The following is a 26,342-nucleotide window of genomic DNA, read 5'->3' as shown; positions in this document are numbered from 1 at the left end:
GTATTCCTTTCAAATTGTTTTGCAGGCAAGTTGGTGGCATATGAAAACAATTAAGGACTTAAATCTTGATAGCTTCCTTTCATCGGATATGCAAGGTACAAAGTTAACACTGGTTAATTACTACCAACAGTAAACCGAAAAGAGGTTATCCGATTACCCTGTTCGGATTTTTTTTTAAACCAAAATGTTTAATGTCAGTTTCGTGGATGCGCTATATTGATCCTTCATTTCAGTGGTATTTTTTAAATCTTTTATCACAAGCACAAGCTGAGACGATAAAGCGACACGTAACCATGGTAACCTAGCTTCAATGCAAGCCCGACTTCCATACCATACCTATCCTTAGTTTGTGCGTGTTTGTGTTTCTTTCTCTCGCCTCCTTTTGCCTCATGTAAGTATTTGGCACAGGAGGTCAAAGCTCCCCCCCCCCCCCCCCCCCCCCCCTCCACCTATCAGTTCTACCCACAAAGTCCATGAAGAATTTGTTGCAGATGAAAACTAAAGTCATATTTTCATTACAAAATTGGCATCAGTAGATGTTATTGCATATACCTCACATTGAAGAAAGTTCGATGGAAAGCGCTAAATTCATACGAAATTCGCACAAATAGAGATCAGACAGAGATTGAAGGCACCCCCCTAAAAGAAGCCAATTCGAACGAGAAGCCAAATTCGATCTTCTGAAATGGAATTTAACAATCAATTATACATTCTTTGACTTTTCACTTCAACATTCTTTAATCTTATAAAAAAAAAGATAAAAAGTAACATTAAACAAGATTCTAATAAACTGATATAGTACCAAATCACAGATAATATTATGTGGCTTCTGAAAATCGAAAAAAAACCCACACAACTCCCACAGTCTCAACAAATAAACAAACAAACAAACAACAAACAAGAAAGCGATATCACTGGCCAAATAATGCTGTACGTTCCCTTTGCCGCTGCTTTCCACGTTTAGTAAACATAAAATCCTTTTGCCTTTAAAATTTCGACATCATTTTTCTTTGAGGGCTAGAGAGTTCTTCCAGTGCACTTTTCCCCTCGCCGTTTGTTGCCTCCTTTGGTCGACAAACAAAAAGAAAATCTCTGATTTCTCCCTCTCTCTGTAAAGCCGAATCACGTGGGATATCAGTCTTTCATTTCTTTTGCGTTCTTTTCGTTTTGCCTTCGATCACGGCGCAGCGCAGTCGATGCCCTCGTCGATCTCATCATCCGATGCACGTGTTACATAATCCAGCTATCGTGTTTGAAATCCTCCTCGGAGTTGATCTCGAGAAACTCCAGGTCGTTCTCGAGTTTGTCCAGGTTGACGTAAGGCTGGTAGGGAGAAATCAAATCGTGTGGCCGTATTAAAGCAAGGCGACAGTTCCAGACCTTTAAAAATCACTGTCGGACTAGAAACTTTGCGGGAATTGCCAAATTTTCTGGTCCTACATGACCGCCGGTAAAAACAGCATTGTTGGGGAAAGTCGAAAAAGAGCAGGGCCTTTTTTAAAGAGCTGTTTGTAAATTACGCATGATGTACGAACTACTAGAATATGAAGTGCCAATATGTGTGCCCATTTTTTCTTCCTTTTTAACAAAGTACGATTGTAACTACGATATTTCATCTATATTGGAGCAAAAAAGAATACACTTTCAACTTAAAACGCGTCTTAACATGTGAGAATAATCATTCTTAGAATACGTCATTATTACATAATGTGATTTTTTTTAAAGAACCGCAGACCAATTCCCCATGTAGCTTGTTAATATACCTGTTTGGCTTTGATAAGGCCCTTGAGTACGGTGTGGAGTTGGTCGAAGGTGGGGCGATCATGGGGACGATCTCGCCAGCACTGCCGCATAATGTTATACCTGAGGAGTGGAAGGAACATTGATAAACGAATATCAGCAAAGGAAACGTATTGTCACTTTGAAAACAAAACAAAACAAAACAAAACAAAACAAAACAAAACAAAACAAAACAAAACAAAACAAAACAAAACAAAACAAAACAAACAAACAAACAAACAAACAAACAAACAAACAAACAAACAAAACAAAACAAAACAAAAACCGAACATCTGATTTTTCATTTCGTTTTTGCTCTAGGTTTTCGTGCAATTATATGATGTCATATCATGCAAGCAATATATTTGGCAATGGTATCGTATGCTGTCCGGCAAACGTGTCGTCAGAAATAATTAATTATAGATTTACAAAGCCTAGATAATCGTAACGTTAAGGTGTTTTTGTGTGTATGTTTTGTTTGTTTGTTTGTTGTTGTTTTTTGGCGTGTATATGTGTTTCTTACACTTCGTCCTCGCAGTTCAGCGGTTTTTCCATGCGGTGACCCAGCGGCAGCCGTTCGTACAGCTCGGCGCATGTCAGGCCTGGGTAGGGTGTCCCACCTGGAGAAGCAGGCGTGAGAGAAGGCAAACAAAAATAGATGGATGATACTTACAAAAGGACTAAAAAGGTGCCGAGAAGTCTTTGTGATAGTGCGCTTTACGGTGATTTCAAGTGGCGTAAGATGTAAAGTAAATTATTCATCTTCTCTCTTATTTCAGTGTGTCTGTTATCAAGTAATATCGCCAATGCTATCAGCATAATTGCTTACTCATACTCTGAAGGTAAATAGGCAGATAGGTAGAATAAATGCAATGTACTTGAAATATATAATCGAATTGATAATTGAAAAGTGCAGTGTAAAATCACACAGTATGGATATCTTGATGAAATATATCGCACCAGCAGACTTAAATCACACAATTCAAAATGCATTGATTTTCTGATTCAATAAAAAATCAGTCCTCAAAATTCTAGACAAGCGAGCAACTTGTATGTCATGTGCTTTGATTATCTAGAACATGTTTCTTTTTTATCATTTCATAATAAAAAGATAAAAATCAACCGTCGCATACCTAGTGTACAAATCTCCCATAGCAAGACTCCAAAGGACCATCTAAGAGGGAGATAGAGAGAAAAAGGAGGAAACAGTAAATTTTAAGTATATAAAAACTATTTTCTTGATCAATTCATTCTTTATCCATTTTTTTCCTCGCCAACAACAGTAAACAAACCATTCGAATATACATATCTTTTTTTAAAACATAAGATATGAGTGCAACCAGATCGAAATCGTGACAAAATATGATTAGTTAAATCTATGGATATACCATTGATAAGGTAAAAAGAAAACCACAAAACCATTTTTAGCGACTATTGATGACAAAGAAGAAAAATCTCTTTTGGTCATCATCATGTTTTGAACTAAATCAAGTTACAATTACCATTTTTGAAAAATGGGCTTTTGCCATGGAGCTGTGTTGATCCACTTTTGACTGAAAATAACGTTTCGAAAAAAAAAAATGTTTGTATACGATTCTTAAAAAGAATAAAACAAACAAACGTGTGTGCTACCACGTCTCCTCACTGGAATACGACTAACAAATGGCTATGCCATAGTTTCATCACATTCATGCTCATGTGAGATTACGAATATTTCGTCACAATATAAGATCTTGAAAGAAGAAGGATGGCAATGACACCCAAAAACGCATCTGGAAATCATTTACCCTATGACAACTTATTTTCTATGATGAAGATAAGCCTTGACTCACACGTCACTTTTGGTGGTGTAGACGCTGTAGTTCAGAGATTCGATTGCCATCCAACGGACGGGGAGACGTCCCTACGGCCGAACAAACAGACAAACAACCACAAATGACGAATACAAATCGAAATGTACTCACTGGATATGATTACGACTGATTTACCATCATGGCGATAAGTAAGCGCTCAAAACCAAGTTTAAGTTGCAGAGCACTCATGAAGAATGGCGCACAGGTTCATGTAAGAAATTTGTAAGCTAGAATTGTATTTGTATTTTCAGTTTTCATAGATAAAATAAAGTTTGATCTCTGCCATCTCATTAAATTCTAAATATCTGAATCTACACTAGTTGCAGCTTACACATTTAAACCAAATATTTGTCCTCCTCTTCTATAATACCGCTATCGCCCTTATTATTCATACTATTTATTTATTTATTTATTTATTCATTCATTCATTCATTTATTCATTCATTCATACATACATACATAAATTCATTCATTCATTCATTCATTCATTCATTCATTCATTCATTCATTCATTCATTCATTACTTACTTACTTACTTACTTAAATACTGTATACAACAAAAGGCCATATTATCCATGAACAAATTGATTTGTCTCATTTTTCTTGATATCTAACTTTTGATTATCAATGGTATTTTGCGTGTGGTTCCACGTGGTCTTTTACTACGCTATACAAATACTCATGATAGTATTTCGAGTAATTTATGCAGTCTGATCACATATTCACACATTAAGATTACATATTAACCTCTTCACGTACTTCTTCTCCCCCCCCCCTTTTTTTTTTATACAAAACGGTTTATTTTGCTTGCACGGTGTACACACGCATGTGACCTACTTGTTCATCTGTTTTTTCCCCTTTTAATCAAAACACCCCAAATTTCAATTAATTAAGGAGCAAACCAAAATTGAAAATGAGGACATTTGTATGATGACGTACCGCTGTTGTCTTCACGTACACTTCGTCACTTCTCGATAGTCCAAAGTCCGTGACTTTGCACACGTAGTCATCACACACCAAGATGTTTCGAGCAGCCAAATCGCGGTGGACACACTGAAAGTAAAGACGTGGAGTGGGTAAAGAAGGAGTTGTTGAAACATATTTCTAGATCGGAAACAACTCCTAGATTTGCAAACAGAATGGAGAAATACTCTACCCATTTTGCTTTGCAAAAGAATAAGTTATTATTGTTATCCTTATCTATATACAATACATCACTTGTTCGAAATTAAAAACAAATTGACACAGATACAAAAACCGAATTTTAGACACATGAACATAAGCTGATATGAAAGGTATTCGATACCAACAGACATAAAGGTTAGTTTTTCTTCTAACTTTTACAATGGCAGGCCACGGATGGGCTAACAAGATAACATCCAGATACGTCCTATAGAGATTAATGATTTCAAAGACGAAATACCGACACGATAGGCCTATACGTTCGTGTGTGGCGCCCTACCCCTTTCTCGGATAGATGCTGCATTCCCAGCGCCACGTCGGCCGCGAATCCGAGAAGCTGCTCCGCAGAGAGCGAGCAAGTCACGTTGACCTTGAAGCGGTTGGCCTGGCCGGAGAACGGGGACTCGGGCTCCAGCGTCCTGCTGGAGCGGAGGAAATTCAACAGGTTGCCGTAGCGGGCGTACTCAGTGGCAACGTAAAGAATGCCTAGAGACGGAGAAAGAAATGATGTATATAGAGACAGAAAGAGGGAGGTGGAAAGAGAGCAAGAAAGAGAGGACGTTTGCTGCTTATTTTGGGAATATTTCGCTATGAAGTTTATTTCCTGAAGGCAATTGCAACATTACAAACAACAATGATAATAATAATGATAACAGGGAGATAAAGATAACAATTAAGATACAACAAGAACGATACTAGAACTACAAGCAATGTCACATCAATAATTTCAGCTCAGTTCAGTTCAGTTCAGTTGTTTTCCATCCGACATCCTAACAAAAAGTACAAGAAAAAAAAAATACGGAAATTTGTAACAATAGTGAGTCTTCTTCTGATAATGATGATAATGATAATGATGTCTATAACAATACCCCTACAAGGACTAATGATTATAGTGAAAACATCAATGAGAGGATACGTATGATAATGATGACTTCAAAAATCAGATTGATAGAGAAAAATTAGCAAATGATTAGAAGCACACATTCAAGTATACCATGAGAAACTCAATTGACACTCAAATTATGTCAAGCAAAGAAAAGAACAAAACCTATAAAAAACACCGAGCAGAAGACACAAAACAGAAAAAAAAAGACGCACACATAAAATTCTGGATAATGCAGGCAAAATCAAATCTTTTATATCATCCGGCTTGCCAATGGGTAATCCCCGAAATGAACTGAGATTACTTTAATTGTGATGGAAGTATGTTTTAAAGGGGTGCCGTTCGTTGTTCCGAAGGTTCGATATTCCGAAGGTTCGATATTCCGAAGGTTCGTTAATCCGAAACACGCAAATCCCCTATACCTAGAGGTTCGTTTATCCGAAAATGAAAAAGGGTTCGTTAATCCGAACATTCGTGGCGTTATTCCGAAGGTTCGTTATTCCGAAGATTTGTTCATCCGAAAGTAAAATTCGGAAAAACGAACCTCCGGAATAAGGAATCTTCGGACTGAAGAGCCTTCGGAGTAACGAACCTTTGGAATAACGAGCTGTAACCGTTTTAAAGATACCTTAGGCACCGCTGTTATGAGCTATGCTGAAGATATTGGTGCACATGATTGTAGAAAAATAAAATATTTGCTACTCCTAGTGAAAACACGGACGAACAACGTACCTTGGTGTTCGCAGGCACCAATCAGGTTTACAATGTTAGGATGATGACCCACTTTACACATGATTTCTAACTCGCCCATGAAATCCTTCCGATCAGCGTCCGAAGCGCCATCTACGGTAAAAAAAAAGCAGAGCGAGAAAGACGCGGTGAATATAGAGTTGTACATAAAGCGATAAATAGAAAGATATATAGAGACATAATTGAGGCGGTATTCAAGCAATCACAACAGCCAAACTTATATAAAACAAATTGCTACTAGATCCCGAAGGCAACATATCCACAAATTTCAATATATCAATATCAAAACCAAACTACATTCATCTTTTCGGCTGATGTTCTTTCTAAAATAACAAATAATAATGATAATAATAATAATAATAATAACAACAACAACTACAACATCAAAGCAACGACAACAACAACAACAACAACAGCAGCAGCAACAACAACAACAACAGCAACAGCAACAACAACAACAACTGCATGGGCAGAATCTTGTGTCAAGATAAGGAATAGTTTAATACTTTTTGTGCATTAAGCTTTCGAGCTGTGTGGAAATCCATCAGGAGTGTACTGGACTGCCAACGAGGAGGCCGAAAGCTCACAACATATAAACAAGAAAAACTTCCCTGTCGATCACGATACCTTTCAACGTCTTGACAGCCGCCTCGATGATGGCCCCGTCCTTCTTGATCGTCGCCTTCGTTACCTGTCCAAAGTTGCCCTCGGCGATGACGAAATTTTCCAGCGTGAGGCAGTCGAGCGGGATCCGCCAGTAGTTCAGGGCTGGGATGGGCGAACTCGGCGGGGAGGCCACGGCGCCGAGTAAGCCGTGCCGCGTACTCTCGTCATAGTCGTTGGACGTGGATTGTTGACGAGCAAGCTACAACAAGAGAGCGCGTAGGTTGTAGTCATTGACAAAATTTATGACGGCAAATTATCAGCCATTGATATCATTGTTTTACAGATTGACTTGCATTAAGCCAGTTAAGGGGAATTTCAGATAAGATATTAGTCATTGTGCTAAATGAAGTGAGAGAAGCAACAAGAAGTTGATAATATCAGAGGAAAGGGAAGCACAGAAAGGTGAGGGAAGCACAGAAAGGTGAGAATAGCCTAAACCTATCAGCCTATTGCTTCATTAAACATCATAATAATAAACATTTCCACTACAAAACCTTCCGGTCCATTTCACAGCGATTTGAAAAATGGAAGAAGGCGCTGTGCGAGTGATTAAGTAAATTACTGATTGTTGTGTTGAATAGGAAGAGAAAGATATGTCAGATGGAAGTACTGACATTAGCTGACATACTGACATCAGCCTCACATCATGATATCAAAATTTTATACATGGAGTCCTTGACGGATCTTGATATGCCCTCACCTTCTAGAGTAATTCACACATTTTACAAGCTATGCCTTTCTTGTGAATTCCTCTTTTCCATGTAGAGTTATAAAATAAGATTGTATTGCTTACTTGTTTATTTATCCAAACCAGAGTTGATATCATTATAATAATCGTATTCATGTTTTGTTGAAACTTATACGTGATTCATTGTTCTTTTAAACATTATGTACTCATGTAAGCGTTATGTATATTACTTTATATTACTTTATATGGAAATAAAATCATTTTGAATTGAATTTTGAATTTGGATAGGGATAGATACCTAACTCCCTGGCTAATCAGAGAACGATAGTACAAGAGATAAAGAGAGGAGGGATAGAGCAGGCGAGAAAAGGGAGAGAGAGAGAGAGAGAGAGGGGGGGGGGGTGGGGGAGACAGACGGACAGACAGACGGACTGACAGACGGACAGACAGATCAACGTGCAGTCACACATATTGACGAATGATAGCTTGATGAAATGTGAAAGAGTTAGCTGACTAATGTGAATTGAGGGAAATCGTGAAACCGACAGGGCATTGAAGTGATGGAATATTATTCGTGGAGATGATTATTGGGCTTTTAACTTTTTGCGAGACACCAAGAGACCACATATGAAACAAATTTACAAAGCATAGCACTCTAAGAGGAATTCAAACTTTATTCGAAGAAAATCGGTTTTGGAATGGCTGAGACATCCAAAAACAAAGTAAAACAAAGCGATTGTAATAACAGGTGGGTTCCACTCTTTATTGAAATCGCTCTGTTCTGGATATCTCAGCAATTTCAAAACTAATGTTCATCAAATAAATGTTGATTTCCTCTTGGAATTACATTTTCTTTCAGATTTCATAAGATGTTTCTTATTATCTCACCCAAAATGTGTTAGAAACATGAAGTTAAAGGGGATGGCTAGTAACTGGTCAGTGGGAATCAGTGGGAATGCTAGGGGATGATTGTTCAAATCCTTGTGCGATTCATTTAAGAGTACATGTACATTATATATCTATTGTTATATGAAAATTATTTGCTTCAGAATGATCTCATATTCAAGTAATATGCAGATCAATATTAACGATCGCCCTGTTACTGTATACAGACATGCTAACCTGGAAACATTAAACTGCACATTACTTGAATATGAGACCATTCTGAAGCAAATAATGTTTACGTAACAATACATATATAATGCACTCTTAAATGAATCCCACAAGGATTGGAACAATCATCCTCCAGCATTCCCACTGATTCCCACTGATCAGTTACTTGCCATCCCCTTTAAGTTTCAACCAAAATTATATGATCCCTTTAAAGGCAGCGAGTTGGCCTGTCTCACCATCTCGGTGAAGCGGTAGGCGCCGATCTCGGAGCCAGCGATGCTCGCCACGAACTCGGCGCTGCCCGTCAACTTCTTCTTCTTGTACATCCAGCCGGCGAAAATGAGGACGACGATGATGATGATGGAGGCGCACACGAGAGCCATGACCATCACAGTGTTGCTCGAAATTCCTGATGTTTGACTTTGTCCTGACAATAGCAAAGAAATGATTGATGAAAATGAAGAATACAAATTATGCAAACTTAAGTGCCTTACACAAGATATAAACATATACACAGATAAAAAATCTGACACGCAGATAAACAGATTGACCCGTTGGCATAACAGATATATAAATTAGTAAATGTAATTGATTTTTTGATTCAGTGTAGTCTTTTTTTAACTTTCCTGTTGCTGCTGCTCCTAAGTCTTGCCTTTTACCGGACATTTTTTTCATGTTCTTCGTGTTCATATTAACTTTACGACAGCTTTCCGACAGCACTTTACCTGATTAAAGTAAGCCCTCTTCCAGTATAAGATAGATCATTAGTTTATCCCCAATGTGAAACTTAGATTCACACGTGCCTACTCTGCATAGTCAAGCACATTCAAAATGATGTTTAAATGCCAGAGGCTTCTCTTTATAACGTTGTCAGCGATATCATGGCACAAGTTGGTTTTGATAGAGTAGTGTTGTTATATTGGGAAGGACTTTTCAGTTAAAATTGGTTGACTATGACGTCATAATATCGTACTCCTACTCACACGCTCCCTTGTAACACATGTACACTCAAAAGATATGGAAGAGGAAAATTGCTGGCATTTTCGTTTGATTTACAAACCGCGTATAGCTTTGAATAGTCTCACCCGATGATGGTCCAGTTCTACCCCCACCTGAGACGTTGGAGTCGTCGCCCGGATGAGTGTCATCCAACGCGGAAGTGGTGGTGATGAAATCTGCGTCGGCATAGACAACGGGTGTTAGATGAATTAAACATAAAGAACTTTATGAAAACAATGTGAGGGGTTATGTCAATATAACAAATTTCTTTACATCAGTATTATTTGTTAAGAATAATTTTCCCAAATAATCGTGTCTCAGGGTTAAACAGAAGTAATATTTTCCAGGTACCTTGTATATATACATCGAAATCAGTGTTATTTAATAACTAGTACCTCATTGCGTTGCTCGAAATGTTTTGAATTATTTTTCACCAAAATGTTAAGAAGAAACAGTAAATGCATGCTTTGCAGGATACAAACTCAAACAAACAAAAAGTAATCTAACCGGACATCATATTAAGATCGATCAAGGTTTAAATCGGTCGTTGTCTTTACAAAATTAAAATGTAAAAGAGCGTTCATCTCTGGTCTTTTAGGCCGAGTAGCTGATTTATCTTGGTAATAGTAAAATAATGTAAAGGAGGAGAAGAGGAGAGAAAAAGATGGTGGCAACTCAACACGTCACACATATCCTCATTCCTCAGTGACACCAAACACATCACTACCTTACCAGACTTTCTTAACGTAACAACAACAAAACCGTATTCCTCCCCTTGAGCGGCATAGTCCCAAGCGTCTTGAATCTTCCTCTGCCCTATGTGGGCTGATCAGGTCATGCTGACAGCCAGTACATACTTTACATAAATGCAATTCATGACAAAAGTAGTAATAAAGATCAAATAATCTATGCCACACAGAGTCCCTGGCGTAGGGGGTTGTTCTGCGATGATGCCAGTTTTATAACTTTGAAAGTGACCGGCTGGACCCACCAAGCAAGGTTACTAGTCCTGGTGTGATGTCACATGCGAACTCATTCCCATTTCCTCTATCATGTCTATACTTAACACAAACATGAAATATACATCCTCGCTAAAATCAACGTAAATATTTTACTATACAAGCCTGTGTGCACAAAAGATTATACCGTCATCGCTAACGCAAAAAAAGGCAATCTTACAGATAAGTTGCTTATTTGTTTTTGACTGATCAAAACTTCAACAAATCATAACTTTTATGGTGTTGGCCAGAACTTGCTTAAACTCTCTCTCTCTCTTCCTTCCTCGCAGTTGTTCTTCCCCTATTCAAACAAATCAATGTCAGGGTGAACTTCCCTTTAAGAAGTGAGAAGAATTACATTATTTTCACCTTCTTCTATTGTGAGCGTCTTGTGGCTAATCTCCGGCGTGTACGGTCCGTATCCCACAGACGTGAAGGCGCGCACCTTGAAGGTGTAAGACGTGTCCTCCTGCAAGTTGTCCAGCGTCTTCCCCGTGCTCGTCACGTTGCCCACGTCGTTGTACGTGTTCATGCCGGCGACGACCACGTACATAATGCTCCATTCGTAGGCGATGATCTCTCCGTTGCGCTCTTCCTCTAGCGGGGGGTCCCACTGGAAGGAGATTCTTGTCGAACTCGTTCTTCCGACAACTCGCAAATCGGTCGGTGGACCGCTGGGTTCTGTGTTACAACAAGATCAAAATATAGTGTTCATGTATCGTTCGAGGTGAAGTAGAGAGGCCTCGAAATCAAAACCACACGGACAGGAAAGGGGGATGGGCAGTGGTGGATCTAGGCGGGGGCGCATCGGGCGCGCCCCTTTTAAATCTTTGTTACAACAAAGGAAACAAAAAGAAAAAATGAGGGGGGGGGCATGCGCCCCCTTTAATTTTGTAAAGGCGCCCCCTGTTTACGAAATTCCTGGATCCGCCCCTGGCAGGTGGATGTGTTTAGAGTCTCCCTTTTTTATATTGTACTTTTTTTTTACATGATAGGCCTACCACAGCGCTGTCTTATAGCGTTAAGCCGGTGCTGTTCTGTGAGATTACGCGAGATATTAAGTAGATTCTTCGTATCAACGAAAAAAATACGTATATAGAATCTACCCTGTTCCAATATCTATCATTTTTCTGTTTTTTTTTTAATTGAAAAAAATGAAAACGAACAAGGACATTTGCGCACTGTCACGATGTGGCAGTGGATGAGAAACAACAAAAAAGCTGACACGGAGAGTAATGTCAAACAGACAGAATGGTAAATTTTTAAAGAACAGAACAGGAAAGCTTCAAATATAACATATTTGTTCACTTTGACTGAAACTCTCACTGTCCTGTCATAGATGTTGTCATTTTACCCAATGTATTTTACCCAATGTATTTTACCCGATGTATTTTACCCAATGTATTTTACCCAATGTATTTTACCCAATGTACTTTGCCCAATGTACTTTGCCCAATGTATTTTACCCAATGTATTTTACCCAATGTATTTTACCCAATGTATTTTACCCAATGTATTTTACCCAATGTATTTTACCCAATGTATTTTACCCAATGTATTTTACCCAATGTATTTTACCCAATGTATTTTACCCAATGTATTTTACCCAATGTATTTTACCCGATGTATTTTACCCAATGTATTTTACCCAATGTACTTTGCCCAATGTACTTTGCCCAATGTATTTTACCCAATGTATTTTACCCAATGTATTTTACCCAATGTATTTTACCCAATGTATTTTACCCAATGTATTTTACCCAATGTATTTTACCCGATGTATTTTACCCAATGTACCCAATGTTAATGTACCCCAATGTATTTTACCCAATGTATTTTACCCAATGTATTTTACCCAATGTATTTTACCCAATGTATTTTACCCAATGTACTTTACCCAATGTACCCAATGTATTTTACCCAATGTATTTTGTACCCAATGTATTTTACCCAATGTATTTTACCCGATGTATTTTACCCAATGTACTTTGCCCAATGTACTTTGCCCAATGTATTTTACCCAATGTATTTTACCCAATGTATTTTGCCCAATGTATTTTACCCAATGTATTTTACCCAATGTATTTTATCCGATGTATTTTACCCAATGTATTTTACCCAATGTATTTTACCCAATGTACTTTGCCCAATGTACTTTGCCCAATGTATTTTACCCAATGTATTTTACCCAATGTATTTTACCCTATGTATTTTACCCAATGTATTTTACCCAATGTATTTTACCCGATGTATTTTACCCAATGTACTTTACCCAATGTATTTTACCCGATGTATTTTACCCAATGTATTTTACCCGATGTATTTTACCCAATGTACTTTACCCAATGTATTTTACCCAATGTATTTTACCCAATGTATTTTACCCAATGCATATCACACGGCAGATATCGACCTGTTCAGTTACTTGGAGTGAACAGCGAAGACATTGAATCTTCCCAGTATTTTGTAGGTTCTTATTTTTAGCATAACTGTTTGCAGATCGGTGAATCTTACCTGCTTCTTTAGTGGTTGCCTCCATCCTGTTCGGGTCCCCATCCTGGACAGTGAAACCTCGGACCTCCACGATGTAAGTCGTATACGGAGACAAATCTCTTATCTAAATTCATTTAGAAATAAGCAAAGTAATGTCATTTGCTAAACAAGCACATGTATATCAATATACATAGTCTTACAATAAAAATGTACATAATCGAAACACTCGAGTTCAAAGCATCATGATAGAGTGATAAAAAGATGCGACCAAGTATGAATTTGCCTAACAATCATGACAATAATTTTGCACGTTTTGAGTAAATTTTGACCATTAGTTTTATCAGCCGCGCCATACCATTAGTCGCTTCCCATGAGATGAAATCTAGTTGAATGCGGAGGTGGGTCGTGATGGTCCCTAGATATCATTTCAAATGACAGAGGAAGACAGGATTGGATAACATCGGTTTTCAGTGGGCCGCGTTAACTTAAAATGAAGAAATTGAAACTTACATTCGGCTTATCGGCGCTATTCGATAATTTTTGCTATTTTCGTCGCTTCTCCTCTACGTCATACATGTCATAAATGAGTCTTCCGCCGACAGCAATTTATTACAATATGAAACATCACGCCATGTATCCATAAGTAGTCTTTGATAACCTAAGAATGGTAAAAATTTGGTTCAGACATTTTTTTTTTTTTTTTTGGGGGGGGGGGGGGTACTCTAAACTTTATAAAAAAGAGCATGACCATGGTATTGTACCTAACCAAGATTTACGGAATATAATACCTGATACACACGGCTCGTAGTAATATCGTCCAAGACTTCTTGATTTTGATTAGTACGTGTCCAAACTCTCAGAGTGTAGCGACGAATGACTCCGTTGGATCTCTCGGGAATGTCCCACGTAGCGGTAATTTGCGTAGGCCCCGACACAATGAGACGAAGGTTACGCACGGGGCCCGGCGCTGCAGGGAACAGAAGTAAACCCCAAGCAAATTAAGAAAGTTATATAAATGAAAGTTTAGATTACTAAATAGATGTATTCAATCAATGTTCTAGACAGATAATTAGCAAACGAATGAATTAGAATAGATTAATGGATGAATAAATTGGTCAGTTAATGTCCAAACTGCAATTAGATAAGTTGATGAAAACATAAATGAATGATTAAGTAGAAGGAAGCAAACAAAATGAAACTAGAACGATTGTATGGTTCACAACATCGCCCAAAATATCGCCCATATAGAAATAAGCATTTGATTGTTCATCCAAGCCCGTCAGTTTTCAAAGTATCACATCAAACTTATACTGTATCATTACAGTTTTCTCCTCTTTCAAATGTTTTGACAATGATTGTCTTTATCATACACCGAGTTAAAAAAAAAAAACAACAACTGGCATTTGTTTTGATATTGAAATTTTCGGAAAGTTTGCTGTCACACTTGCAAAACTTCGAGAACTTAAACGTCGCGAACTTAATTTCTAGATGTTCTGCCAGTGTAAACGTCTGTCGCAACTCCATAATGCGGTCACACTTACGTCCTTGCTTCGTCCTGATGCCGTTAGTAATTGCGTCCCTGCCGTCTCCGCCGCAGTTCACCGGGGTGACCGTGATGGAGTAGTAGGTGTTGGCGATGAGTCCTGTTAGGGTGTACGACCGCTCACTCGCGTCGTTGATAACTTGCACCTGTGTCTCCCCGCCTGACGACCGATACGCGATGCGGAAGCTTTCGATCTCGTCATCGGTAGTATCTCTCAACTTCTTCAGGGTGGCGAAATGGGGGATAAAAAGAACAACAACAATGTTTACTACTATTCTCTTTTACCATTGCTATTCCCATTATCAATTACTATTACCTTGTGCCGGCATTCGAGACTTTACCCTCCTCAGACATCCCCAAAATATCCTCTAGGGCAACTGGCAGCTGGTGAGATATATACACTGGCCGCCCTCAGCAGCGCTACAGAGAATATGGTCAAGAGGGACTTTGATAGGCTCTATAGAAATCAATACAGTACACAGAAGGAACTCGATCCCCATTGACCGCTCGGCGAGCTGGAGAAGTAGCCGGCCTGTCGGGCTGCAGACAGTGGGAAGAAGAACTGAAGAGTGCAGAGGAAGAGAAGTGGACTCGCAAAAAAGAACGCTGCTGTCTTAATACGAATACCGTACGGTGTTGATCCACCAGTGCGACCTGTGTGACGAAGACTGCCACTCGCACATCGGCCTGTTCAGCTGAAGTTACCGCTGCTCCAGCAGGACAGTCAGCTCGGATTTACATCTATGGTCTTTACATATAGACGTACATACTTATGTGATATTAACACACTTAAATACGCGCGCACACACACACACACACACACAAACAAATTGTCTATCATTCGGTTTCTTTTACTTACCCTCCAAAATAACCCGATCTTATCCCATTCCAAACCCGAGGTAGAAGCGGTCAACACGAACTCGGATGTAGGAGCTGAAACGAAGCACAAGAAAGAAGAAGAATCTGTCACGTATAATTCCGCGGGAAACCGGTCCCATAGTCAACGAATCAACTAGCGTTATTTCCACATGAACGATAATGCATTGATATCAATGTCCGCGGTCCTTGTAATGTCACCCATGCATACAATCCTTTTTAATACATTGTAACATTTTGTTCCTTTAAAGCATAAATCTGCTAACAGCTAGCGTTACCGTTATGAAGATCGGAGTACGCTGGACTTTTGAGTTCGTAAACGAGGAAGCTTAGAAAAAACATGATTACTAGCATGACTAGTATCACACATATTATATGGGGGTGGTCCTAAACTTTTTACGGGAAACCCATTGCACTTACGGGAGCAAGTTGCCATAAATGTCGTTTCCGGACCTGGCTCTCCCCGGCCGCCGTTGCCCGGTCGTTTGAGGATCACGTAGACCGTGTAGTTGGTGTTGCTCACTAGACTGCCCAGCACTGCTGCCGTGGCCTGGCCTGGCGGCACGATGATACTACTTGGGTCGGCCAAAGTGTCGGCGCGCTTATACCAGAGCTCTATCCTATCGATTGGACCGTCGCCACTGTACACGTCTGTGTTTAGGTTGATACTGACACGGCGGCTGTCCGAATCCAGAATCACCGGCTTGTTTATGGGCCGAGGTGGCACTGAATGACGAAAGACATGGAAAGACAAACAGATATGAGGCCTCCCGCTGACACTTCTAATTCGACTTGTTAATCAAGTTAGTGGTTGTGATGTCAAGTACATTATTTGGTATCATCTCTATATATTCAGGAAGTTGCATCCAGAATATTATGTTACGTACACATTCTTTAGGGCGGATATCAATTTAATTTTCCTCAAGTGGTTTGTATTTCATTCTTATAAGATATTTCTGGTGAGATCGATTTAAAAGGAAAAACAGAAACTGGAAATAAACTTCCTCAAAAGGAATACGGACGGCATGCCTTTAGATTATAAAACCAGCAAAACAAAACGAGATCTTTTAACTTTCATCAAATTGAGACTGTAAAACATCACCATTCTCCACGAGTAATAAAAATAATATTATTGCCCAACCGCCTCATTTTTTTATGCAACATAATAATGACCTCAGAATAGTACAGCGTCTCTACGTCATGGTGGATATACCGAGCATGATCCTTACCCTTGACGAACAAATTCGCAGTCCTCTCCGCCCTTCCTGTGATGCCGTTGGCGACGCAGCTGTAGATTCCCGCCTCGCTCTCCGTCACGTCCTCCACATCGAAGAAGAAGCTGCCGCTGATCTCGATCCTGGGCCGGATGACCTCTCCGCCCGGGGTGACGAGAGTGACGTTGACGTCCTGGTAAGTGAGGCCCTCGACGATGCACCGCATAGAGGCCGTCTGGTGGAGGTTGACGTCCGCTCCGAGAAAACTGACTATACTCGGTGGATCCCCTAGTGGAATAAATGGAGGGAATAGATAGTCTTGTTGTCATAGGGTATTTGATTCACTCATTAGATTATTCCAATTTGATCTACTCCCAGTGTCTTTCTTTCAGCTTTTATTTTTATTATAATCATTTTTTTATTACAATAATAGTATTTTATTTTTTAGGGGGGGGGATCCAGTACACACCTTAAAGCTACATTTCCATGAACAAAAAATGGTGTTACCCAGAATCAAATCTTAAAATCTAGAGATTGCGCCAACCCAAAGCTGATTCTGATCATTAGTTCCCTCATTTGCATTGACTAGATCGCCATGGTGCCCTAGACGATCTATTGCCCTCCCTATTACCTCGTGAAGATGTTTGTTCAACCTGCGTTTGTCCGTTTTCCAACCACAATGAGCTTACATTCCAAGAGACTGCAATCAGATAGTAGTCATTCCGGTCAAATACTCTCTTATGATTCTACGGATCATTGCTACTTGATCGACATTTCTCGTGTCTTTGGAAGACTCCAAGACCTTTAGACTCTACCGACCGCTGGAGTTTGTTATCGGGACTTTTTCTCACCTGTCACATTAATCTTGAGTGTCATTTTTAGATTCTGGTCCCTGAAGCCCTCGGGGCTGCAGCTGAACTGCCAGTCGCCAATAGAACCAAATGGGGTGAACGAAAGCCTTTGGGACGTGGCGTCGGGAAAGTCGTACTGCCTGTTGGTACCGAATGGCATCTCATCCGGATTTTCCCGCTGCGAGGAGAGAGGTAATAGAGTGATCACCCACGTTATGTAAAAGAAGCCCCTTCTCCCCTCACATATATTACGTGGACTCTAAGATTGTAGAAAGGTTTAACATTTGCAATGTCTTCCCCTATACATGTATAGCCTTCAGTCAAGGTGTTCCTACAGAGAACAACTACAACAATTTTGCATGCTGCAAAATTTCCGTGTAATCATAAGGATTAACATTTGCAGTGTCTTTCCCCTATATAGTCTTCAGTCAAAGCGTTCCTACTGACATTGATTGCAACAATCTTGCAGGTCGCAAAATCTTCATGTAAAGTACAATTTCAGACCACCACCACTCAATAAAACAAAATTCTATAGACGAACAGAATGGTAGGGGCTCCATCAAGATCTGACATTGAACAAGAAATTAATGGAATTTTAAAGCTTAATTAAGATAATAGACATACTTTTCCGAAACAGTAAAATGAGGATCAAAGATACGCTCAAAGTGAAGGTGGCAATGGTATCTTCATACCATATCTCCCACTAACCTATACATTGATCTTCACTAAAATATCGTTTTCTGACATGAAGTCAATAAACAATTTATTGTATCTTTAGCACCTGGTTATTGTAGTCCTGTAATAACCTATACAGTGAAACGACTTTTCGGCTTCAAGGTGTTGTACTTTGAAAGTTCATCGACCAAAAAATCTTGCTCGTAATTACCACGTTGGTCATCCAGTTAAAAGACAACTCATCCGTAATAAATTACTTACGAATATCCTAAAACTTGGGCAGAGATGTGGAGGAAGAGCTGGGGTGCATCCGCAAACGATTCCAACTCGAGTCTGCTCCACCACGGCCACGTTGTGGGAGGAAGTGAAATAGAAAGCTGTCGGTACAAAAATATCAACATAATTATAATATAATAAATTTTCATTTATCCACATAATATGTCTTCTGATTATAGAGAATACATATAGAGGGTAGAATAGCAAGCTGAACATTTATTGATTTTGATTTTCAGTTTTTCACATCTTCATTTTCTTTAGACCTTTATCTAGTTTATCTCATCTGCTTCATTTGGTTATGATCGCAATACATCAGGACTTGCGACATTATTTAACCTGAAAACCACGGATTGACTTAGCAGCTTTCGGTGCTGATTGCAGTGACTGAAGTATGAGTATACTAACAGCTGAATGGTAATGAAGTTACAATGTACTTAACCCGCTGGAGGCTCCATTACACCAGGGCAGGTGTCTATGGGAAATGCGTGTGATATGATAACATCAAAATCGGTTAGTCCTCAACGGGTTAAACGTATGTCTCACCCTTATCCTCGCAGGTAGGCCCCGCCCAGTCGCCCGTGCAGACGCACCCATCGCACGGGTCGCACGTTCCGCCGTTCTTACACACAGACGAATTGCTGCATAAGGAACCGTAGATTGTTTCTCCGTCTGGGCAAGCTGTGGAGGGAGGGGGGGGGGAGGGGCAGGCAAATGAAACAGAATATTGAAGGGCAAAAGCTAAACAATACATAGAAGTCGTAAGTTAAAAGCACTCCTGCCATTTCCGTAGCCGGCTTTTATGTCCACACTCCGCTGAGCAGTAGATGACAGGTTCGATTCCCACTGGTTCCCCGCCCTTTTCCCGACATGCTTGTTAAAAATGTAGATCATCAGTTGCGATCTTACATATTTCTTTAGTACAGAGTGCAGAGAAATTGAAGCCATTCTTCTCCATTCTGCTCTCAAACAGTAGGCCCTATATGGAGCGATAGAATGAATGATTTTACAATCATGGAGTTCGACTAGTCACAACTTCTGAATTATCTGACTTTGCTCAGAGTTCCACACTGACCTCTTGTATAATACCCTTTGTCATGTTTATGTGGCTGTCATTATTTTTCACAAATTTTTTCATAAAGATAATAATGCTGATCTTGAAACAAAGATTATATATCAAAGATTATATCAAAATATGTTTGAAATGTACAATAAATGTTTTGTTATAATTTTTGGCAACTCTCTGAGGATAACGCTACTTAAACCCACTAATTGCTTACCATTCGATGCAAAAGACATTGTGATCTACATCAAAAAGGACTTGTCAGAGAAATGCTTTTACTCTCCGATACTCTTTATTTTTCTCTATACATTATGTAATATCTATATCTATATAAAATTATATATATACATATATACATATATCTGTGTCTCTCTGTTCTAAAGTCGCTTTTGTAAACTTGTGTATATTTATTTCTGACCCTTTTTGCCTCCATACAGGGCAACAAAGCCGTCGTTTTCTTGTCTTGCTGTACCAGCTTGACTGCTCTGTGCACTATATTTGGCACTTGACTTTAATAGTTCTGGTTGTGCACATTGAGCTCCCGTTTGCTTATTTTTGCAGTCATCCCTGCCCAAGTGATCGACTTTTGGGAAGAGATGTATTTTTGGTGCCCTGGAAGAGCAGAGCGCTACTATACGCCCGCTCTCCCGCCCGCAAACAGACACAAAAGCTCAGCCGGCTGCGTTTTCGATTCCTACCTACCCTCGGGGTGAATCGATTTGCCAGTCAGCGGGTACAAGCATAACAGGCGTACTAGTGATCTCATGTGGTATTGGTAAGTGAAAAAACAAGAAAAGAAGTGGAAAATCGGGTTTCCTGATGCACGGTGTTGTTAATTAGATGATCATCAATTCCATGAGTAACGTTCATTTTTTGGTTGCAGGTTAGTTTTTCATTGTGTCTAGATTGCATATCCTTGTCATTACTTCTCTTTAACGTTGCCCATCCCGGACTATAGTGCTCTAGACTGGAGATGTGATCAACTCTTGTTGAAAAAACCCCAACACCCTACATGTGACGTGCTGATTTATTCAGCAAATTGTCACTGAGGTCTTGGGTGTCTACGTTGCAACATTGGTTGAGAGTTCATGAAACAAAATTCTTCTTGTTTACTGTTTATCTATGTCTTCATGATTATAAACTCACTTTATTCAATTTGTGTGTGTGTGTGTGTGTGTGTGTGTGTGCGTGTGTGGGCCATGTCTGTCATCAATCGACTACAAGTACATCAGCCTCGTCGCCTTAAAGTGTTCATTGCTATATGTATAGTTATTACAACTCTATAATGACTTGATGTGAATGATACAATTAATTTTGATTTACTTTTATTTGATATAGCTTTTAAGCAATGGTATCTAGGAAACATTCTTAAAAAGGGGTTAGTGGTAGACTTGAGGTGTAAAAGGCGAAGACTCATGGCCTCATCAAATCTGCTTGTTTGATCATAAGCAATAACCATTGTTTTGTGAACGGCAGTACGAGACTTTCAAACTTCGTTATCTATGTCCGATTTTTATGAAACATTCATCTATGTCCGATTTTTATGAAACATTCAACCCTTCTCGGGTTTTTTTCTGTATTTGAAAGTAGATTTGAAAACTTTGTGGATTTCCACTTTGATTGGAATCAAAAGCTGACTTACGATCCGAACAGTTCAATTGCGAGCACACTGTATACCCAAAGCGCGCATTTACTATACATTTCTCTGACCACCATCAATAAGCCACCACGTGCTGCTCAAACCATTTTTCATTTTCCGTGTTCAAGTTGTCTCAAAAACACAGATAACAACCTGACAGACAGAACGACAAAAGTGTCAGTAAAATTTGGAAGTTATGGAATTTGAAATTCGCACGTTTTCCCCCACCTTAAGATTAATTAATGGAGTGTTGATAACATTTCCAATTGACATGTCTGTGTTGTCGGTTCAAATTTCTGATTGCTATTACTGCAGATATTCTGGGAGCAGACACAGGCATAACATAATTAAGATTGTCAAATTTCTTGAATGCTTGTGGAAGTATAGATAAACTTTGAAGATCTTATGCTTTTTAATCGTAATCGTAAAACTCTGAAATTTGTCAAGTAATCTAACTTTCAAAACACCAACTTTCAAACATTTGAATAATCGATCTTTTAAATCGCAAGCTTAAACTTATAAAGTTTCAAACAGTAAAGTGTCAACTTTCAAACATAAAAGCTTTTAACCATAAATAGAATAAAATAAAATAAAATACCTTAAACTAAGTCTCAAAAAGTCAAATTCTGAAACTAGTCAACTAATCTAACTATTAAAGACCAACTTTCAAATATTCAAAAGTTAAACCTTTGAAATCTTGAACAATCAAACTTGTACATTTTCAAACTCTAAAGAAGCAACTTTTAAACATTCAAACAAGCAAACTGTTAAACTGAGGAACTCTGAGACTTCAAGCATTCAAACATTCAAACTTTCAACTCTAAAACTTTCAAGTATTCTTCAAAATTTTCAACTTCCACACTACCAGGCTTTTGAAAACTTTCAAACTTGAAAAAAAAGTTTCACTTTTGATGACGGGTCTGCACAGGTTGAACTTACTCTTAATCTCGCAAGAGGGACCGGTCCAGTCACCGACGCACTGGCAGCCAACGTAGGGGTCGCAGAGGCCGCCGTTCTGACAGTGGCAGGTCTGCAGACAACCAGCTCCGAAATGACCCGCGGGACACTCTGTAGCGAAGAAAATTCAGAATTTAATGATCGCTGCCAAAATAACGCCGCTCTTAGATATTCATGGGTGCATTCTGACGAGAGTATATATCAAGTATTTTGTAGAGGTTTGATCGTTGTTTGGGGAAAACAAAAGAGAGAAATGTATTGACTTTTGTCAATTAGTCAATTAAACAGTGTTCAGCGTCCTATGATATATTATTACTATGGAGTCTGCAGAAGTTGAATGTGGGCTTTCATGTGTTAAGTTTGATTAAGTCATATTAGGTTAAAGAGTAGAGGAAACATTCACTGTGGAAAATGCCAATGTGGTTTTGGCTCTTTTCCGAGCCGAAGCAATGAGCCAGAAGTACGTGCCCTGTTGTCGAGTCCCGCTAGAAAACCATGAAAACGAAAGGCGTTTTCGTCTGCGCCGCGGACGCGTTATAGTAGAGCAGATAAGCCGAAGAATTGTGCAAAATTTGACTAAAGCATGAAACTTTCACCATTGTTAGTACACGCTATAAGATTAATTTTAAGATCGGGAGGTAAGTCTGAATTGACCTCTGATGACCTCTAGAGGTCAATGACCTCAAAATCTAAGAAAATTGATATTTTGCGTCATTGGTTAATGATAAACACAGTAATGATGTACTAAAACTTAATATTTGTCACAGTGAAATTGTCTTTATGTTCCACAGAGCCCTGACAGGTTTCTACCTTTGACCTCTGATGACCTCCAGAGGTCAATGACCTCAAAATGTCAGAAAATTGATATTTTGCATCATTGGTTAATGATAAAACACAGTAATGATGTACTAAAACTTAATTTTTGTCACAATGAAATTGTCTTTATATTCCACAGAGCCCTGACAGGTTTCTGTCTTTGACCTCTGATGACCTTCAGAGGTCAATGACCTCAAAATGTCAGAAAATTGATATTTTAATGCGTCACTCATAACTGAAGCACGATAATTATGTACTAAAAACTTATTTTTGTAAGAGGAATTGCCTCAATGTTCCACTGAGCCTTTCGAGTCAGATTTCTACCTTTGACCTCTGATGACCTCAGATGACCTATGATGAGGCCAATGACCTCAAAATGTCAGAACATTGATATTTGGTGCAATTGGTTGATGACAAACATGATTTAGATGTTATATGCATTTCTATTACAATTGAATTGTTTTCCTATTCCACAGAGCAAGAGAAATTACTCACGTGTCTCTACCTTTGACCTCTGAGGAAGGTGACAGGTCAATGACCTCAAAATATCAGAATATTGATATTCTATGTATAGTCAATGGTCAACTTTGTAATACCCAATGTACAATCATTTATGTTATAATAGAAGAACTTTGTCATTCTATGGAACATTGGTCATTAGCCTGTGCATTATATCCAACTTTGACCTCTCAGGACAATGAGAGGTCACTGAGGTCACATGTGTAGGCTTTACCTGTATTGATGTTTGGCTTCATTGGTGTAATCGTAAATGCTTAATCACGTACAAATCACGCATTGATGTTTTGATCAAAGTATGTATGCATATTCCACAGAGCATTGGTTTATAGTAACAGGTCTCTGGAATGTGAGAGGTCAATTACTTCAGAAATAAAGCTTAAGTTTCTTGAGTGATGGCAGTGACCTCAAATACAACTATTATGTTTGGGTTAGTTATGTAGACTAGCAAATATAGGCAAATATGGCCATTATCTCGACACTCGAGGAAAACAAGGCCCACGAGACTGATATACAGAGTGTTTAATCTATTCAGTGTAAGTCTCATAGATCTTTTCCCCCATTTGTCGGACTCATTATGGGACTGGTTTGCCTAAGTGTCAAGCTCATGGGCAATATTTGCATAGTTTCCAGCTGGTGGGCCTGTATTGGCCAGTGTAAAGCTGGTGGGTTGTTACAAAATGACTGCGATGAATGACTCATGGTGCTGGAGTATACAGTCCACAGCTGCGACATCATGGACCATCTTGAAAACTTCGACATACTGTGAGGCCCAACATGCATTCCACATGAAGCAATCCTGTGTATTGCAACTAGCTATTGCCATCCGAGACCTACCCAGGGAATAGATAAGCATTCATGGTAAACCATGGAGAAAGCGGATTGTGCAAAATATTTTGGAGTTCCAATAGGAGGCTCAACTGGAATCAAATCGCCACAGCAGCTTAAAAAGGTTATACTTCAACCAAAGACTCTCTCCAGACGAAGATGCGAGTATCATAAAGTTCAGGTGTTTTGCTACTCCATACCGCTCAGGACTGTCCTGGAATATGCATGCATCATCTCGGATCCATTCACCCAGGTGAAACATCATGAAGTTTGGAATGATCCAGAGAAGATATGCACTCTTTAGCTGCAATGACCATCATATGCAAAACAAGCAGTGTTACAGCCACACTTGAAAAACAAAACAAAACAAAGCAAAACAAAACAAAACTACAATGGCAATCCCTGTAAGAAAGTACAGCTCAGGCAAATTCAGCGATGATGTTCTGCATCAAGAACCCCACAATATCCACTCCGCAGGAAGTTGTGGCTCTATTGCTGCATTCTTCAAAAAGGGCAAATGACCAAAAATGTCAGGCATCATTTGCAAGAACACAAAGTAGGCCTACTCCCAAAAAAGGTGGCGGCTACTCTCGGCCACTGTCTCTTGTATCTCTTTGAAACACTTCAGGAGAGAGATACTCAATATTCAGCTCTGTTATTAAAGATACATATGTCTCTCTTTTTGTTTTTGCATTTGTTTGTTGTTTTTTGCTTCATATAGCTCTTTGGATACCTTCTTTAACCAATTAAGAAAAGGCTCCATGGCAGAATATTACAAGATTACACAGTATAATGAAGAAGAAGAAGAAGAAGAAGAAGAAGAAGAAGAAGAAGAAGAAGAAGGAGAATAGGAAACGAGATCTGCTGTCAATGATGCAGAGCCAATACCAATCAGTTCCATGGCAGATCTTAGTCGGCACTGCAAAGGTTTGGATGTCTCTCTCTGTTGACAAAGGATATTCTAAAGCTCCAAGTAAGTCCATGGGGTGGTTTACATTGTCTGGGCATAGAGGGTTGGGTTGGGTATATGAGGATATGATGCTTTGTTATAACAATTAGGTCTGAGATATCTATTTTTTATGTTTGTTTTGACCATCCCGCATGGATCTCCAACGAAAAGGAATGATAATGTGTTAGACCCAGCCGCCACCATTTTTTCAATAGATTTTGATATTGCAGTGTAGTTGAGAAAAAAGTAACCGCTCATTGTCCTAGATGGAAGTCAAAATTGAACTGCGTGTGGAATACTCTGCATACAATTTAGGACACACACACACACACACGCACAAAATGCATTTTTTAAAATATAATTATTATTTCATAAGCAGCTGGCCATTACAAACCAATGAGACCAGACATCAATATTCTTACATTTTGATGCATATCTTTGAAATATCCTCCAGAGGACAGAGGATCATCGCTAATGTTCATGTGAAATGAGTGCACGCCTTTTGAATTGCTCACTTTTATTGCTATAGAAATACACAATATGTGCATCATGTCAATCATTAAATATTGTATTAGTTTCATTTTCAGTCTTGGATTATTTTTTCTATGTACAAATAAAATCGTGGCAAAGTAAACAACTTTCACATCAAAATATAAACGAGAATACTAAAAAAGAAATAGATGTAATAACGTGCAAGGCAAATACCAGGCCTACATCATCTTAAGGTATACAGGTGAA

At 39.0% G+C, this 26,342-nt stretch overlaps 1 protein-coding gene across 1 annotated transcript in view; it reads right to left on the bottom strand.

Annotated features, from left to right (window-relative positions):
• Window positions 1–451: 451 nt before the first annotated feature.
• The window catches only part of LOC139744283 (angiopoietin-1 receptor-like), a 57,783-nt gene continuing 31,892 nt past the window's right edge, over window positions 452–26,342 (bottom strand). The window contains exons 6-28 of the mRNA XM_071654729.1: window positions 22,478–22,606; window positions 19,383–19,517; window positions 18,825–18,940; window positions 17,889–18,066; window positions 17,053–17,325; window positions 16,244–16,549; window positions 15,807–15,880; window positions 14,946–15,168; window positions 14,193–14,371; window positions 13,426–13,528; window positions 11,281–11,592; window positions 10,646–10,769; window positions 10,000–10,136; window positions 9,151–9,341; window positions 7,075–7,312; window positions 6,430–6,540; window positions 5,095–5,300; window positions 4,572–4,685; window positions 3,612–3,682; window positions 2,913–2,953; window positions 2,303–2,399; window positions 1,764–1,863; window positions 452–1,323 (exon numbers count right to left, since the gene is read on the bottom strand). Of these exons, the coding sequence (XP_071510830.1) occupies window positions 1,231–1,323; window positions 1,764–1,863; window positions 2,303–2,399; window positions 2,913–2,953; window positions 3,612–3,682; window positions 4,572–4,685; window positions 5,095–5,300; window positions 6,430–6,540; window positions 7,075–7,312; window positions 9,151–9,341; window positions 10,000–10,136; window positions 10,646–10,769; window positions 11,281–11,592; window positions 13,426–13,528; window positions 14,193–14,371; window positions 14,946–15,168; window positions 15,807–15,880; window positions 16,244–16,549; window positions 17,053–17,325; window positions 17,889–18,066; window positions 18,825–18,940; window positions 19,383–19,517; window positions 22,478–22,606 (3,551 nt within the window). The 3' untranslated portion in view covers window positions 452–1,230. The remainder of the gene's footprint in view (window positions 1,324–1,763; window positions 1,864–2,302; window positions 2,400–2,912; window positions 2,954–3,611; window positions 3,683–4,571; window positions 4,686–5,094; window positions 5,301–6,429; window positions 6,541–7,074; window positions 7,313–9,150; window positions 9,342–9,999; window positions 10,137–10,645; window positions 10,770–11,280; window positions 11,593–13,425; window positions 13,529–14,192; window positions 14,372–14,945; window positions 15,169–15,806; window positions 15,881–16,243; window positions 16,550–17,052; window positions 17,326–17,888; window positions 18,067–18,824; window positions 18,941–19,382; window positions 19,518–22,477; window positions 22,607–26,342) is intronic.

This window comes from Diadema antillarum, unplaced genomic scaffold (genome assembly GCF_040938485.1).
Source record: "Diadema antillarum isolate AM-2024a unplaced genomic scaffold, OU_Dant_1.0 seq00001153_RagTag, whole genome shotgun sequence".
In the NCBI taxonomy this organism is placed as follows: Eukaryota; Metazoa; Echinodermata; class Echinoidea; order Diadematoida; family Diadematidae; genus Diadema; species Diadema antillarum.
The sequence above is the reverse complement of the archived record's forward strand: the minus strand, read 5'-3'. Positions and strand labels throughout refer to the sequence as shown.